The 12461-nt window shown below is 41.0% G+C and overlaps 1 protein-coding gene across 2 annotated transcripts in view; it reads right to left on the bottom strand.

The window, feature by feature from the left end:
- AGK (acylglycerol kinase) overlaps positions 1–12461 on the bottom strand; it is a 731903-nt gene that overhangs the window by 137518 nt on the left and 581924 nt on the right. For both annotated transcript variants that reach the window (XM_030216389.1, XM_030216388.1), the window contains exons 10-11: positions 6282–6361; positions 3445–3502 (exon numbers count right to left, since the gene is read on the bottom strand). In XM_030216389.1, coding sequence (XP_030072249.1) covers positions 3445–3502; positions 6282–6361 — 138 coding nt within the window. The remainder of the gene's footprint in view (positions 1–3444; positions 3503–6281; positions 6362–12461) is intronic.

Genomic DNA, 12461 nt, shown 5'->3' with positions numbered 1-12461 from the left:
GAGCTGTGAGTGATTTTCCTAATGCCACAATAGTATTCCAAATTTCCAACATGAACACAACAGGTCTTACTGGTGAAAATGACACTCCGGAACTGGTTTTATCTCCAGGTGCTCCGGGAAAAGATTCAACCTCATCTGTATTTGAAAGAGCATGCAGTTGTAATTCTGCGTCAACTGATAAGCTTCCTGATTTCCTCAAACCATTGAGCTCCTGTGCAGTGGCTCCCACAAGAGCCTCAGCTGCTGGTTGGCAAATCAATGGGGAGATTGCTCCGGGGCTCGATGAGGATCCTTCGGTGGCCCTCTCCCTCAGACCAGCTGGATCCATTGATGGCTCTCGATCATCAGGGTACAACGATATGCTGCTATCCAGGAGTGGTGAGGCAGATGCTCCTGCCTCCCACACTCGCAGTGGATCCCTGGTAGATGTTACCTCTGCGAAACCCTTGAGGGTAGTTTGAACAAATCTAGGTAAAAATGTAGAAGCCACGGAAGCCGAAGGATAAACTCTCCTGTGACACTTCTTAGGCATTGCTGAGGCAATATAAAGGAAGCAGCTAGTGTTCTTCCCTCTAGGGCGTCATCTTGTCTTCGATAGCTCTTTTGTGTATCAGATTGCTTTGATATGGAATGAATTTCCTATATCTGTTAAACGCTTATTTTTCTTTTCATAAAAGTTTGAAAACTCTAGTAAGTAGAACTTGTTATAGCTTGATTAATTCTTAGCATGCTGTTACTATGTAGAAACTTTTGTATAATTTTCATTTAGGTATGGGCTATGATTGTACACCACTTTAAACCTATTGGGATTTAGCTGTTTATAAATCCTAGAGAATAGAAGAAAACTGTATTGAAGTTATATATAGATGGTACTTAATTCCTACACATCTGCATCACATCTACTCTACAACCTTTCCACTTTGCTGGCACCACGGAAATACTGGTCACATCTGGTGGACCTGTTATAAGATTCAGGTCTTCTGGAAACAGTACCAATTTGGCTGCAATTTTGATTAAATATAACAATCTCATGGGATCTGGGAATATTCTTATTAAATAAAAAGGTACCTGATCTCCCCAAGATCAAACAGATGCTGGTGAGTCATGTGGTTAAGCTTATCGTAGCTCAATGTTAGAAGTCTGAAAAGACCTCACCTTAGCTAAATGGTTGAAAAACTGCACTATATTTGTGAAATGGAGTGTCTTACAGTAGAATATAGAAAGACTCTCTGTAAATGATGTCTTCCGCAATCTGATACAATCTATGGTCTTAAGTCAGATGGACTACTGCAACGTTATATATGCAGGATGCAAGGAACAATACTAAAGAAATTACAAACAGCTCAGAATACTGCGGCTAGACTGATCTTTGGAAAACCCAAATTTGAATCTGCAAAACCACTTCGAGAAATTCTGCACTGCCTCCCCATTAGAGAACGAGTAGCCTTTAAAATATGCACACTAATTCACATGATAATCTTTGGTGAAGTCCCAAATATACTTGAATTAATTGACATACCACCCAGAAACAGATTCAGTACCTCAAGATCATATCTGAACTTACACAACCCAGATTGTAGTGGCCTTAAGTACAAATCAATTTATGCCACCAACTTTACATATATAGGCACTCAACTATGGAATGTACCCAGAACGACCTAAATTTCCGAAAATTATTGAAATCAGTTTTGTTTAAGAAGGCTTATTTCCCAGTTGTGTGCTGGAGCAGGCTCTCACAGGCTCGCAAGAGCCGGTTGTTAAGTTTTTAAGAATTTTGGGAGTTGGTTGTTAAAGTAGGACCCTCCATAGGACTACTGCTGCTCCCCGCTCCTTGTTTCCAGCTCGGAGCAGCAGGCTGGGATTTCTTTCGAGCATGTGTGAGAAGTTCCAGCAAGCTGCTCAGAGGAAGACATTGGGAGTGGGGGCAGTCCATTTATTGGCTGCCAGCAAAGGTATGCCTAGCGTGCCTGCATGAAGGGAGGGAGGAGAGAGAGACAAATGTTGCTACCCCCTCCCCCGGCCACCCCTGGCCCTTTCAACTGCAGAGCTGGCTACGTCCGGAGAAAGAGCCTGTTAAACTTTTACCAGCACACCCCTGCTTATTCCCCAGGTTTAACCTAACTTGAATTAACTATTACTATAAACTCAGATCTAAGGACAATAATTACCTGTCATTATCACTTGCCTTTTGATGTTTAATTGTTATTTTATATCTTATTCTCAATTTGTATAATTGTTTTTCTTGGACTGTAGCTTGCACTACAGACTTTGTAAGCCACTTTGAGCCTGCGATCAGTGGGAAAATGTGGGATATAAATGTAATAAATAAATAAATAAATAAAATAAGTGTTCTTCAAGATGTAAAACTTGATAGTTTGTGGACGTTGTGTTTTTATAAAAATCTAATAGTGGAGTTTAATATGCACCTGGCAGATTTGTTAAGTAGGTCTAGTGGAAGGGAGAAAATTAAGGGGTATGGGGGTAAGTTAATTACAATTAAAAGTATTAAAATTTGAGAGGGTTTCATTTTCAGGTTGTAGTTGGGCTATACTTTTTTTTTGTTACTTTTGTATGCAATAAGGGTATTAGCATAGGCATGTACAAGTCAGTGGCGTAGCTAGGTGGGGGGCCAGGGTAGCGACCGCTCCCCCAAACGGAGTTCTTCTGGCGCCGGCGCCTATTTTTTTCGTTGTGCAGCACTGAAAATGTGCACCGGTGCCAGCGGAAGTCCTGCGCTGTCAACCTGGCTGAACCTGGCTTCGCTTATGGTACAAGTGTGCTTATCACTTGATTATATTATGTATGCAATGCTGTAACTGTATTTATTGTACTTTTGGCATACTGTTCAATAAAGACCTCTACAAATTAAAATAAAGTCTGAAAAACCTAATGCAGCTAATGAGAAAAAATACACACCATTCAACAATGAAAAGACTTAAATGCGAAAAAATAGTCAAAACATTGCTAGAAAAAGAAACCAGACGCGAACTATGAGAGAGTGCAAATAAAAACTGATCACTAAGCTCTATGGAAAAGTGATGACTGGTGAAGTCTCATGTGACAGCAACAGGCAGGAAGATGTGCACATGTACCACTGAATGCTCTCAATAGTCTGAGTAAAGCTGGAGAGGGAAAGGGAATGAGATTTTATATACTGCTTTTCTGTGGTTACAATGAAAGTGGTTTACATATTATATACAGGTACTTATTTTAAACCTGGGGCAATGGAGGTTTAAGTGACTTGCTCAGAGTCACAAGGAGCTACAGTGGAAATTGAACCCAGTTCCCCTGATTCTCTGGTCATTGCATTAACCATTAGGCTCCATAGGATGACATCAACTGCACGTGATATTCGCATCCTGCTTGAAGAATGCACATGCTAAAGTAGCTCTAATAGGTTTGCCTGCCTGTCAATTGAAATTTCCTTGCGATGTTAATCCTTACCTTGAATGTGCAGAAAAAGTGAGCAGCTTTGTTCTTTAGAGGTCCCAGATACCAATATCTAAAATACAAAACAAAATGCCACTCGGGTGATTCCTGCAACACAACTTGACTAAAGATTGTAACTCCTCAGCTAAACGAATCTTTTATGTGGCTATACCACAGGTTCCTTTTCTACCACAACATAACTCTGTAACTGTTTTACCCCGGAGCCTGTAAACACCTCTCCGGCGCTATGTAAGCCACATTGAGCCTACAAATAGGTGGGAAAATGTGGGATACAAATGTAACAAAATAAATAAATAAATAAATAAAATAAAATATTTAGGCTTTCAAACAGCATTCAACAGAAAGTGTTTTCCAAAATGTATACTGAACAAATCTAGATATCACAAGCTGCGTACAGTTTACCTGCTCTGTGGTCTAGTCATACAAGCTCCAACTTTGAAAGTAAAATGTTAGACCAACAAAGTTGCTTACCTCCAATAAGTGTTCTTTGAGGACAGCAGGTTACCAGTCACAGAGATGGGTGGTATTATCCAGCAGTTCTCATGTAGAATGCTTTTTCAGAGCTTTCCAGTGAAGACTTAAACAGCTCTTTAAAAAGTGCAAATATTCCTGCAGTATATTTGAATTCTCCAATTATGCTAAAGAGCTCAACTCTAGAAAGGGTGTGGAACTGTTGAGCTGCTGTATTCAGAAAACAATTTTTACAGGTAAGTAACTTTGTTTTCTCTAAAATAATTCTGTTTACTTAGTTACACAGATGGGACCCTAACAGCTGTCTTCAACATGAAATATTAAAAAAAAAATACTTTAAGAGAGGCTAATGACACTTTATAGACCAACCAATTTATTGAGGACAAGAGTTCATTTTGTTATGACATCTAATACCCAGAGAATATGCTACTCGAATCTGTCATCAGCATGGAAAATCTACACCTAAACAGTAATTTGAACCATGTAACTCTATGGAACCTTGCATGGTTAAAATCAGCAGATAGGCTCAGGATGACAGAGCAGGATAGGGCCACTTGTGCAGCCATTCGCCACCTCCTGTTGCTATGCAATCGGGGGGGGGGGGGGGGGGGGCTAGACTTCAGTAAACTGCAATGACCCTGCAGAGGGGGGGGGGGGGGGGGATGGAAAAATGAGAGGCAGAGGTGTATCCTCTAGAGGCCAACTGGGTTTCGGTTTTAACGCCAAAACCTATCTGAAATCGGGGTTTTGGCTAAAACCAAAAAAACTCCCCCCCCCCCCCCTCCACCTGCAATCATTCTCCACCGCTGCAACCCTGGAAGAGGGCAGGTCCTCCTGGACCAGCCAGCCATCCAACTCCTCTGCCCTCCCACCACCCTCCCTCCCTGGGCCTACCTTTAAGTGGCCTGATGGTCTAGTGGCATCTTCTAGGCAAGAGCAATCCCCAAATGCAGGTTCCTCAACCAAAATGCCTGCCGGGAATGAAGATTGCTCCTACTTATGCTGCTTCTAATCCCAAGGTGGCCACCGGGACCTCCCGCTACAAGTTCTTGCAGTCATTTTGGCTGAGGAAGCTGTGGGGGCAAGAAGAATTGCTCTTGCCCAGAAACAACTGCTAGACCACCAGGCCATTTAAAGCAAAGGAAGGCCTGGGAAGGGCCTTTGGGTGGGGGGAGTGTGGAGGGGTTGAGGGTTAGGTGGCAGCTGACTGGTTGGCCCTCTTGGGGGGGGAGGAGCTGGCACTGGCGGCTGGGCCAGGAGGATTCACAAAGCGCCAATAACTTTTGGCCAAAATCAAACAGCGAATTTCAGCAATGGATTTGGTTTCCACTGAAACCAAAACTACCAATTTCGGTCGGCCTCCAATATACTCTTCCTCTGCCTGAATATTCTTAGAAGTACTGCAGCTTAGAATGACCCAATCTACCTAATTATTCATTTGGCAGATATACATATTGAGGTAGATCAAAGATGCTTGTTCTTCATTCTCTCAGCAAGAATCAGAGGATAAAACCTGCTTCATTCCCTGAGTCTCTCTAAGTTTCAGCACAAGAACTGTAAGTACATTCTTTGGCACTTTTAAACCTCCAGCAGTTGGTGTGGATCTATGGCCTTTGTGGGTTTTGTTTTGTTTTCAAATGTCTCACACAATTTAATTGATCTGGATTTTTATTCAACTTATTCAAGTATTGCTTGAGGGCACGATGCCTCTCAGTAACATCCTGAGCAGACACTACAATGCTTCTCACCACTTCATGCTTCTCACCCAGATGTCAGTAGTAGGTTTTATGGTGATCTTTTGCCCCTGATCTGGGCACTTTTTGAAGCTACTGGCCATGCTACCATCATCAGAAAAATCAATAATACAAATTTCTTATTTCAATTTTGCAAGACTGATGGGTCCATTACAAGACATACACCATGGTCAGCAAGGCCTATCAAGAATTGCCAAGAAACCTGACAGGATCTTGAAGAAAGAAACCTGTAAAGTACTGAAAACTCTAAACTGAACATTAAGATGAAAAGAAACAATGCACAAGAAACAATCCAAACAAAGGAAGTAAAATGCTCTAAAGTAGAGTAGCAACTTAGTGCAGCACTCAGAAAGAAGCAATGTATCCATTACTCTAGAAATATGTTAACATCATATCATAAGAGAAATGTTAATATATAGAGCCAACAGAACTTCAATTTCATGGTTTGTTTTTTTGTATGTGCATCAGCACACAGTATGACGGTCTGTCAAAGAATACAGCTGTTTTTGGCAACATACAATGTTAAAGAATATATAGACATGCATGTATCTACAAGGATGTAAGCATCTGCCTGAAGAAAACATTGATAATGAAAATCTGCCATACTTGCTGACTTTAACTGCAGCGTCTCGATAGGATCCCCACCTCAGGCCAGTCATTGCAAAAACAGGTTGATCCTTCTTCCCCTGTAACACAAAAGAGCTGCTTTTTACCACACATTCATGCTGTTTATCCACCCAGTGAAATTCCTTACTTTTTTTAAAACTAATTTTTATTGAATGTTTGCCCATCAACATATACAATTACTGCTGTAATTGCCTATTGCTCATGTTTGATCTATTCTTACTGTACACCGCCTTGAGTGAATTCCTTCAAAAAAGCAAAAAAATAAATCCTAATAAAAAAATAAATAATCTTTATCAATAGGTGATAGGGTGGACTGAATTGGTGGAGGGGTAGCATTATACAATAAAGAGGGCCTTGAATCGAATAGACTAAAAATTCTGCAAAAACCGATTCAAGGGTGCATGAATCTTACTCCAAAATTTACACTGGTTACCTATCAAAGCACGCATATCCTTCAAGATTTGTTCCTTAGCCTACAGAATAATCTTCGTTCTCACACAAGAATATATGACTGGTCTATAGATTTACCATTATGCAACGCCATCAAAAGCGCGAGGTCCTATCTCACCCTCCACTATCCCAAATGACAAGGCTTAAAATACAAATCTACATACTCGAACAACTTCTCTTATGTCTGCACCAAAATATGGAACTCACTACTGGAAGACCTAAAATCAGTAAACAACTACCTAACCTTTCGCAAACACCTAAAAGCATATTTTTTCAGAAAATTCATTCCCGATGATTACGCCTAACCCAGCAAAACACTGACAATCTCCCTCCATCTAAAACATGGACAGAATTGAACTGCACACATGACACCTCTATCACCACAAAGCTTGTATACCTTAAATTAACTATAAGCCACACTGAACCTACCAACAGGTTGGAAAACGTGGGTTATAAATGCAGAATAATAATAATACTGGAATCCCTATGGATAGAAATTCAATGTGTGAAGGGAAAAAATATAGCGATAGTGTACTACCGGCCAACTGGCCAGGATGAACAGACGGATGTAGAAATGCTATCAGAAATTAGGGATGCTAACAACTGGGTAACACAATAATATTGGGTGATTTCAATTACCCCAATATTGACTGAGCAAATGTAACATCAGGACATGCTAGGGAGCTGAAGTTCATTGATGAAATCAAGGACTGCTTTATGGAGCAGCTAATTCAGGAACCAACAAGAGGGGGAGCAATTCAAGACCAATTGCTTAGTGAAACACATGATCTGGTGCAGGAGGTAACAGTGCTAGGGATCACTTGATAACAGTGATGATAACATGATCAGATTTGATATAATCTCTGGGATAAGAATGCAAAGGAAATCCAATACATTAACACTTAACTTTCAAAAAGACTATGATAAAATGAGAATGGTATTAAAAAAAAAAACCTTAGAGGAGCAGCTGCAAAGGACAAAAATTTACATCAGGAATGGATGCTATTCAAAAATACTATCCTGGAAGCCCAGACTAGAAATATATTCCATGTATTAAAAATGGAGGAAGTAAGGCCAAACGACAGTTGGCATGGTTAAAAAGTGAGATGACGGAAACTATTAAAACTGAAAGAAAATCCTTTAGAAAATGGAAGAAAGATCTGACTGAAAATAATAAGAAACAGCAAAAGAAATGGCAAGTCAAATGCAAAGTGCTGATAAGGACAGCAGAGACAGACTTTGAAAAGAAGATTCTGTTGGAGGCAAAAACACATAGTAAAAGTTTTTTTTAGGTACAATAGAAGCAAGCCAATAAAATAATCAGCTGGACTGCTAGAAAGGAACTCCAATAAATTTATAGGATAGAAACAACACAAACACTCATATGATAATCAAATAATGAGCGAAGTGGAACGGGTAGACGAGGACCGTTTATTTACTCTTTCCAAAAATACTAGGAATAGGGGGCATGTGATGAAGCAACAAAGCAGTAAATTTAATATGAATCGGAGAAAATGTTTCTTCACTCAACGTGTAATTAAACTCTGGAATTCATAGCCAGAGAAAAGGCGGTTAGCTTAGCGGAGTTTAAAAAAGGTCTGGACAGATTCCTAAAGGAAAGGTTCATAGACAATTATTAAACTGACATGGGGAAAATCAACTGCTACTTCTGGGGTAAGCAGAATAAAATATATTGAACTTTTTTGGGATCATGCCAGGTATTTGTGACCTGGATTGGCCACTGTTGGAAACAGGATGCTGGGCTTGATGGACCTTTGGTCTGTCCCAGTATGGCAATACTTAATGTACTTAATGTACAAAAATCCAATATGCAAGCATGGAAAGGGAGCAGAGGAAGGTTATTGCAAGAAACAAGGTGTGAGTCAAAAGCACATAGTAAATTTTTTTTTTAGGTATATTAAAAGCAGGAAGCCGGCAAAAGAATTGGTTGGACTGCTAGATGACCAGGGGTAAAAGGGGCAATCAGGGAAGACAAAGCCATAGCGGAGAGATTAAATGAATTCTTTGCTTCAGTCTTCACCGAGAAATATTTGGGAGAGATACCGGTGCCAGAAATGGTATTTGAAGCTGACCAGTCAGAGAAACTGAATGAATTCTCTATAAACCTGGAGGATGTAATGGGGCAGTTATACAAACTGAAGAGTAGCAAATCTCCTGGACCAGACGGTATACATCCCAGAGTACTGATAGAACTGAGGTCACGTGTCGCTATGCCATGGAGCAGACGCTGAAAGACTAAGCTCCGTGCTCACCCCCCTGAAAATCAGCAAACAGGGATCGATAGCAAAATTTGAACACTTGAACATAATTTAGAAGAATAAGAAAGTGCTATCGAGGCAAATTTAATAGACAGCGATAGGGGAATAAGCCGGAATGGCGACAAAAACGGTCCGTAAGGAACGAGAGAAGCAGAAGTCGGTGCCAAACAAAATGGCCGACCCTGAAAGCCCCGGAGAACCAACGGCCGGATCAGCTTGGGTAGCTGAAATAGCGGCAGAGATTAAAGTGGCAGTGGAAGCGGCATTGGACAGCAAGCTGCAGCAACTCTATGACTGCACGGAGGAAGCGCATGAAAGGCTAGACTCAATGAATTTAGAGCTGGATGCCAGACTACAACGCACCTCCGATTTGGAAGATCAGGTGGAAACCATGCGGTCGGAACACAAAGCTATGGAGAAGAAAATAAAAGATATGGAAACTCACATTGACGACCTTGAAAACAGAAATCGGCAAAACAACCTAAGATTAGTGGGACTTCCGGAGGGAATCTTGGACAAAGATTTAATGTTATTTCTGGAAGAATGGATCCCAAAGGAGCTACAATTAGAGAGCAGCCTGACAAACTTCTGTGTAGAGAGAGCACATCGGATTGGGCCACAGAGAAGCAGCACGACGCGGCCAAGGGTAGTCATTTTTAAAAGTATGAACTTTCGACACAAACAACGAATATTAGCAGAGATTAGAAAAGGGCGGCAGCTGCAATACCAAGGACAAAAGATATTGTGCTTTCAGGATTATTCACACCACGTGCAGCAGTAAAGGAAAGTATTTTCGCCACTATACACAGAACTTTATAATAAAAAAATCAAGTTTGCACTGCTATACCCAGCTAAACTCAAGGTCACAGAGAATGGTACAACAAAGATCTTTGATCGGGTGGCTGAAGCAAGAGAATATCTGCAATCCCTGAATGTGTTACAGACGGAGGAGAATAGAACCGAAACCTGAATATTGGGACAGACTGATACGGACTAAAGACTATACAATTGAAGGGGTATGTTACAATGGGGTAGAGGTCAATCAGAATGTTTGGAGAGGGAAGGGAGAATATACAATTAAAGCAGGACCGATTAAAGGGGAAAAGGCAATACTAAAAGAAAGATAAAGAAGCCTATAAGTGAGGGGGGGGTGTTGGCGATAAGAGGTGACTAGCCAACGGGGAGGATGGTTTGGCGGGACAGTGGAGGGGGGAGGGGAAGGGAGGGGAGGGGGGGTTGTTGGGGGATATTTGTGATACAGAGGGAAAGAATGGAAGAAGATATTACAAATCAGTTTGCAGGAATGTTGTATGGTGAGATAATAAGAGGAGCGGGACTACTGCAGCTGGGACAGTGGCCCGCACTTAATAGAAGACATACTTTGCTAATACAAAACAAAGTAAGAGGGATCACATGAAGGGGATGGTGATATACTCCTGGAATGTGGGAGGCATTGGGTCGCCTATTAAGAGAAAGAAAATTCTGGGGGCTCTGAAAAAGAAAGGGGCAAATATAGCAATGTTACAAGAAACCCATCTAACATCACAGGAGCATGAGAAACTTAGAAGCTGGTGGGTAGGCACACTGATAGAGGCCCCAGCAGTGGGGAAAAAAGCGGGAGTGGTGATATTGTTTCATAAAGGATTACAGGTTGACCAAGAATATACGTTTAGAGACCCTGAAGGAAGATATATAATAACCAAAGTGAAAGTGGATGGAGAAAAGATGCTCTTAGTAAATGTTTATGCCCCCAATGTATACAGTAATAAATTTTATAGGACACTAATCACAAAGATTCAACATATTAAAACTCAAGAACCACATGTCAGACTGATAATAGGGGGAGATTTTAATACAGTGGCAGACCCGAATCTGGACAGAACATATAGTTCGGGAAGTAGAATAGGCAAACAAATGAAAGGAATCCCCCTATTGTGTGATGCATTAGAAGAAGTGGATATATGGCGAATATTACACCCAGATCTTAGAGATTACACCCACCTGTCTAGGGCACATCAAACGCAGGCTAGGATAGACTACATATTAGTGAGCGAAGGGGATGCAACAGGGATATAGGAGGCAGGAATAGATCCCACTATAATATCAGACCATGCGCCAATCTTTATTATGATTCATACACAGAGGACTCGAAACCAGCAACATAAATGGATATTTCCTATAGAGCTGTACTATGATAAAGATTTTCTGGAATACATCAGAGGGAAGTGGATGGAGTATAAAATACATAATGAGGCACATAGACAGGATCCTATATTATACTGGGAAGCAGCCAAAGCTGTACTCAGAGGAGACATAATAGCCTATAGTAGTCATAAGAAAAAAAGCAGGGATAAGGATATACTACGGCTGGGGAAACAATTGATTCGACTACGAAGGGAATATGGAAACAAAAATCAAAGGACAATAAGGGAACATTTAATGGCCACGCAAACACACCTAAACACATTAATACACCAAAAAGCGCATAAGTCAGCGATATATTACCAATATCAATTATACAAATATGGAAATAAGCAAGGTAAACTATTAGCAGGGATGATTAAGCGAAAGAAAGGCCCTCAGAAAATATTATCCTTACAGAATGATACGGGGGGAATGATGCATAATGATGACAAAATAAGACAAATATTCTCATCATATTATAACAAGCTATATAGCCCAGCTACCGAAGATCAGCTAGACCCGGGGCTATATTTATGTAATGTAGAACTGCCCCAGATAACAGAAGCCCAAAAGACGATGATAAATAAACCCATAGAACTAGATGAAATCACCAGTGTAATTAAAAGTAGCAGCCTACATAAGGCACCGGGACAGGATGGGTATAGGGCGGAGTTCTATAAGCTGTTAGAGCCTGATATAGTCCAGTCCATCCAGCAATCATTACAGCAGATGGTGGGAATGGAGGCACTATCGACAACACTAAGGATGGCCGATATTGTGGTATTCCCAAAACCAGGGAAAGATCCGGTTAAACCGGAATCATACCGACCGATATCACTCATAAATTATGAGGCCAAACTACTGGCTGGGATATATGCTAGAAGAATGGCAAGAATATTGCCGGATCTGATTGCATCGCCCCAGGTGGGATTCATAGCAGGCAGACAGACAGTGAAGAACATGAGGAAGATATTAGCTTCGCTAGAATGGGTAAAACTGAAGCAGCTGGATTCACTACTGATCAGTTTTGACGCCGAAAAGGCGCTTGACAGAGTGGATTGGGGGTTTATGTTTAGTGTGTTAGGAGCGTATGGATTTGAAGGAACATTTGTGCAGGCCATTGCAGCATTGTATAAAGAGACACAAGCCAAAATATACGTTAATGGAAGTTACACTACATCGTTTGACATTGGCAGGGGGACGCGGCAAGGATGCCCATTGTCGCCCCTGTTGTTCGCTTTGACAC

The sequence above is a fragment of the Microcaecilia unicolor genome, chromosome 10 (assembly GCF_901765095.1).
Source record: "Microcaecilia unicolor chromosome 10, aMicUni1.1, whole genome shotgun sequence".
NCBI classification, from domain to species: domain Eukaryota; kingdom Metazoa; phylum Chordata; class Amphibia; order Gymnophiona; family Siphonopidae; genus Microcaecilia; species Microcaecilia unicolor.
This window is presented reverse-complemented; position numbering and strand designations above follow the sequence as displayed.